At 32.0% G+C, this 6,100-nt stretch overlaps 1 protein-coding gene across 1 annotated transcript; it reads right to left on the bottom strand.

Moving 5' to 3' along the window:
• Window positions 1–3,933: 3,933 nt before the first annotated feature.
• On the bottom strand, window positions 3,934–5,790 carry LOC106474344 (ATP synthase mitochondrial F1 complex assembly factor 1-like). The gene has a single exon (XM_013935035.2). The coding sequence runs from the start codon at window positions 5,580–5,582 to the stop codon at window positions 4,710–4,712; it is 873 nt and encodes a 290-aa protein (XP_013790489.1). The 5' UTR covers window positions 5,583–5,790; the 3' UTR covers window positions 3,934–4,709.
• Between the last annotated feature and the right edge of the window lie 310 nt (window positions 5,791–6,100).

Raw genomic sequence — 6,100 nt, 5'->3', positions numbered from 1 at the left:
GTATATAGACTGTAACACCATTTGGATATTTCATTATATGACAGAAATAAAAGGTGCATTTTTCTGTATAATAGAATTACAGTGCTGATGATTGAGAATGCAATTGTAAACATTTAAGAGGGAAATAATAACAATGCAGCCTGTTGTGATTTGATTTTGTATAAAACTGTAAATTATATTTGAATAATTTATAATTTTTTAAATGAATCAAATCATTTTACCACGATGAAACAAATAAAAATAGAGAAATGTGAATCATGTTGAAGCCAACTTTATTGCTTTGAAAAACTGTAACTCGGCATGGCCAGGTTGTTAGGGCGCTCGACTCGCAATCTGCGGGTTCGAATCCCCGTCCCACCAAACATGTTCGCCCTTTCAGCCGTGGGGGCATTATAATGTGACGATCAATCCCATTATTTATTGGTAAAAGAGTAGCCCAAGAGTTGGCGGTGAGTGGTGATGACTAGCTGCTTTCCCTCTAGTCTTACACTGCTAAATTAGGGCCGGCTAGCGCAGATAGCCCTCGTGTAGCTTTGTGCGATATTAAAAAAAACAAGCAAAAAAACTGTATGTTGAAATAATTATAAAAATATTTATTTTACCAATTCAGAACTGATTTATAAATATGGCCACCAGGAAAATCAGAGAACTTAATTTATATATGAGAGAACTATTAGTGTACTGAACAAAATTTGTTAACTTTCTGTTCCCATCAGTTAAAGAGTTCTACAAAAAATGTCAATATCCATTTCGAAATAAAACCACAAATATTTTTAAAAAGCCTAAAACTTTCAAAAAATATATATATTGCAAATATTATGTGGCGTTCTACCTTTTTGTGATGCTAATTACACAAATTTTTTACTAAGCATAATAAATTAGAAAAATTATGAAAATGAGAATTTACTTGTAGTCTCAAGATAAATGCATCTGCATTCATCTCAATCTGACTTTTAAGACGCGTTTTTTTCTTACTAAACACTAATTACTAACTTTCTTTTTCTGTTGTGGTAGTAGTGTCCAGAATTTTATCCTGGGTCTCCTTGATAGAGAAGCTGGTGTGTGATATCCTCTTCTGTAAGGTCTACTCTAGTAGGAACACAATCAACTAGCTTATTTGAATGTTTTCAAGATGTGTACCTACATCTTGATGATTTCTGTGTTAGGCTAATTGAATAACTTATTAATTAGATGGATGTGGAAGGCTTATTTTATCTTTCTTTTTTCATGTATGTGGTTCATATCCCATTATTTTAATATTATTCTAATTTATCATATCTGACATGATGGGTTATTCCAAATAGATCAATATTACAGGGTCTTGTACATCTGTTATACTTCTGAATTCTAACTTGTTGGTCTTTTCATTTCACCAATTTATTCCCAAGGAATTTTGAAATTGGTGCTTTTTCACTCCTTTAGTTGGTTGGCCATGTAAGGTGATTGTATTGTGTTGTGGTTTCTCAGTGTTGTTCTTCTTTTTGTCATTTACATATTCGCTGTATTGCTCCCTCCAACACAGGGGAAAATAACTTATATTTGGTGTTTATCTTCTTTATAAAGTGTTCCAGGTATCCAACATTAGTGACAGTTGTAAAGAGTTTTGTTTTTTCCTTCTTATCATCTTCAGTATTACAAATCTTTTTCATTCTAGAAACTTGGCAGTCTGTGATTTATAGTCAAGCTATTTGCCATTATTTGGGGTTTCTTGTAAACTACTGTTAGAAACTTGGTAGTCTGTGATTTATAGTCAAGCTATTTACCATTCTAGAAACTTGGCAGTCTGTGATTTATAGTCAAGCTATTTACCATTCTAGAAACTTGGCAGTCTGTGATTTATAGTCAAGTTATTTACCATTATTTGGGGTTTCTGGTAAACTACTGTGATATATGAATTATGTGTCTTGGTAATCATCACATCTAGAAATGGATGTTTATTATCATCTACTTACACTGTGAACTTTATCACAGGATGTTGTTTGTTCAGCAGTTCTTGTCTGTAGTGTGTGGTGATATTCCTAGTGTGTCTGAGCCAAATCATAGGACTCAGAGAGTTGTTTTGATTTTGTTTCATGTAGGTAAAAGCTACTCAAGTACTGGTAACAGTGATGAGCCCGTGACTAGGCCTTCGTGTTGTTGGTAGTATCTTTTTCATGTGGTGTTGTTGATACACAAGGTTATGAATTCTATTATCATGCAGATTGTCAAATGGATGCACTCTTTAAGGGTTTTATCATTTTCAAGCTGTTGGTGGAGTACTTGTAGTGTGTTGGGGGCTGTTACAATTGTGATAATGTCGGATACATTAAAGCTGATCATTGAGTCTTGTGTGGTTACCGTGGTAGCTTCTGTAATCTATACAAAGTGGACTGAGTCATTAACATGTCAAGATGTTTTTACTAAATGGTGGCATGGTGAACTGTGGGATAAGGAAAGTAATCTTGCTTGTGATATTTAAATATGTCATAGATTTGAGAGGTGACTATCGGTACCATTTCTGTTCCAAGTTTTTTCTTTATCTTCCTCTGGTAGGCTATAAATTATATTATAGCTGTATCGAAGGTGGGTGCTTTGTTATGTGTTAGGGTAAAGTTTAGTCCTTTACTCAATACACTTCAGGTTCAGTTAATGGTCGTTTACTGGTGTTAATACATGCACTTAGTGTGTTTGTAACATGAGTAAAGAATCGATGAGTGAATTCAGTTTATGTAATTTCTTTATTACATGTCCATGTGTGTTGTTATGATGTTTAAACAGCTGTGGAAATCTTGACAGGGTCTAAGTTGTCTGTTGTATTATCTAGTTACATATTGTTATTTAATATCATTGTGCATATTGTTTATTTATATGGTGATATTTGATCCTATCTTGGGACATAGCATTCTTCAGTGTTGAAGTTAGTCTTTGATTGTGGAATGTTGACAGGTAATTGAAGTCCTTAAGGAATTAGATTACGTTTGATAAATCCTTCACAAAGTCCGGGGTTATACGATATCTTTAAATAGTATAAAAACTAATTAGTAATAATAAAAAAAAGTAACTAATTAATAATCAGACTTAGGTGATCACTTAAGCTACAACTTGATTGATATCTAATCACCACAACCTTTGCACAAATGCATCTGTTCAATTTTTAGGTTTTTCAAAAGATAAATTTAGACCACCCTTGTTTTTTTGAGGATATCGGCAACAAACATTTTTCAATGCTATTTTAAGACACATAATTATATTTTGATATAATAATACAAACATATAATCTTACTGTGTGTAATATTAGCATGCTTCAGCATTCATTATACACAGAAAACAATGCAAGTTTTCCTCGAAGGCCAAAACTTAAACACCTTATTTGATTTTCACCACTTTCAACTCTTCTGTTTATATTAAAAAAAATCTAATTTTGTGTATTTAGAACCTATTCAGCACTTATAAGTACATATGTAGTTTTGTACACTTTTATTCATGCATTTGTAAGTAATGTGTATGTTTACTTTTTTTTCAGATTTTAGGCTGTTCAAAAACAGTACACATTATTGTCAAAAATTTATGATTGATTTCCAAGTAGTTAACATACAAAGACAATACTTAAAATAGAAATTGGTTTAACAATTGATAAATATGAAATTAACAAAGTAATTTCATAAAGTGGAAAATTCATTTGCATACAAAAATTAAGCCTTGTCTTAATTATCTTTCACATCTAACAGTCTCATGGTAATTTTTTTGGACTTAAGAAGAAGCTATGCAAGGTTACCTGCATTAGTCTTTCCTACTTTTCAAGTGATAGACTATATGAAAGACAGCCAGTCAACACCACCCACCTCTACTTCTTTAGCTATTCTTGTCAGACCAAACAGTGTTTGACTGTCACTCTTGTAATACAACCAAGACAACAAAGTGGTCCAGACTGTTGGTTATGGGGTTCTTAATTAATACCATAAGCATCACACAAAAAAATTAAAATATCATTAATATTGCAATTGATCCCATTAATATGGGATCCACGATGTACTTTACATACAAAATGAGCATTTTCGCACACATTTTTTTCCAGTTTTTTTTACACTGTGTTGTAACAAGAACATAAAATTACTCAGTATAACAAAATATTTGGACCCCACCAGTGTAAAAACAAAACAGGAATTGGAAGGATGATTTGTGTGTAGTAATGCACATTTAGTAAGGTTTAGGTGTTTAGTGATTATTAAGTAATAAGATACGATTGAGAAAAGTGTTTTTGATGACCATGGCAGGTTATTATTAGAAACATCTAACATTGTGTTGATTAACTAAATTTTCTGCACTTATTCAAGTACTAAAGTCAGAAAATAAGCATCATATATCAGCTGAATATGAACTATTATCTTTATTCCTTCATTGGTAAAATATTGGGAAACGTTTTTCTTTCACACAGGTAGTATTATACTGTTTTTACACTGGGTTATAAAAAGACAGTAAGTGCCCTGACATTATTATAGTGACGACCACAGTCCTATTTCACAACTACCAAAAATACATCAATTCAGCTGATTTTCCTTACTGACACTCCTACATCTTTGTAAGTTATTTGATGTGGGTGGAATCGTTAAAGAAATAGAGGCCTTTGTTTTATATAATTTCACTCACTTACATGTATCTAATATCCAAATTCATCTGAACAAAACTGAACTACCATTAATTTTCACATACTTCATTTCTATGACTTAATATCAACCAAAACATTTTTTAAACTCTTTGATAACATCCATATGACTGAATTTGTTGGGATCTTTATTAAAAGTTTTCAGAATTTCATGTCTTTCTCCATGTTCTTGACCATAATAAAGTTGGAACTGGTGGACAAGGCATTGGGCCTCCTCAATTTTAAGCACTTCTTCATCATGCTGACCACTCATTAGAACAATATCTTTTGTATCCTGAAGTTCAGGATAGTGAATAATAGTTAGACAAGGGGGTGCATTTTCTTTGTAAGACTGAAACTTAATCAGCTGTGTAAAGTGACATTCATTTTGTACAAACTGTCCAACAAATAATTCATAACCTTCCTTTCGAGGCACTAAATATATAAACGTCGGGAATAATTTAGCATTTTCATATATTTTTTTATACGTATTTGCTGGAATTACAGCAAACAGTCCACTTTTACTTTCGTGGTATTGCATCCATATCTGACTAATTTCTTCAGGTGTTTTGTCATCAAGTAAATTCACTTTAAGAATTTTGTTTAAGTCCCTTGTTTTAGAAATTCCCAAGGTTTCTTCATTCGCGATAGTTGTAGCGTCTTTTAACGACACTGACAGTTTTTTCACAGGATTTGCATTTTGATTTTCCTTTACATTTTGTAATAGACGGCTGAATTCTTCAGGGGATGACTTTTGAAGAGCTGCAATTTTATCCTCGTATTTTTTGAAAAACGGATTTGACTGGAGGCCTTCCTGGTCGGAAGAATATAATCTAGATTGATTCTTCGAACCACCAAAAACATGATAAAGTGAAGATCTAAATAGGATTGGCCTGTTACTGAACGTCATCATTCTTTTCCATAAAATCTGACGTATCCATTCACGTGCCATTTCCATCATAAACTATATTTTTAGATTTGTTACAAACACATAAACAGAATCACAACAACTTTCATATTAAAAGTATTAAATGAAATCAGTTTCAGAGGAAAACTATGACGAAAATACTGGTAAGTCCACTGCCTAACAATCAAGATACATTAACACAAACACTAATCTGTTATTCCCACTATATCTAATACCAATAGTACCAATTTAGGACGCAAAGCTTGGTGGTATCTTGATAGGAGAATTGTAGTAAAAATAAAATAAAATCAATTTGCAGTGTTATTTGAAAATTTATTGCAAACAAGATTATAATACTAAACAATTCATAAGTATAAATAATTCGAAATATTTAGTTATTTTCTGATACAACTTAGCAAATTATATTCCACCATCAATGACGCTTTAATTAAATATGTCTCAACCAAATTGGTCATTCTACAAAATGCGGTAGCAAAAAGTTATTAGGTAAAATGTGGACCTTTTGTTAAAAATATAGATATATAAAAGGAGAAATAAGAAAAAAAATCCTA

Source organism: Limulus polyphemus, unplaced genomic scaffold, assembly GCF_000517525.1.
Source record: "Limulus polyphemus unplaced genomic scaffold, Limulus_polyphemus-2.1.2 Scaffold7096, whole genome shotgun sequence".
NCBI classification, from domain to species: Eukaryota; Metazoa; Arthropoda; class Merostomata; order Xiphosura; family Limulidae; genus Limulus; species Limulus polyphemus.
This window is presented reverse-complemented; position numbering and strand designations above follow the sequence as displayed.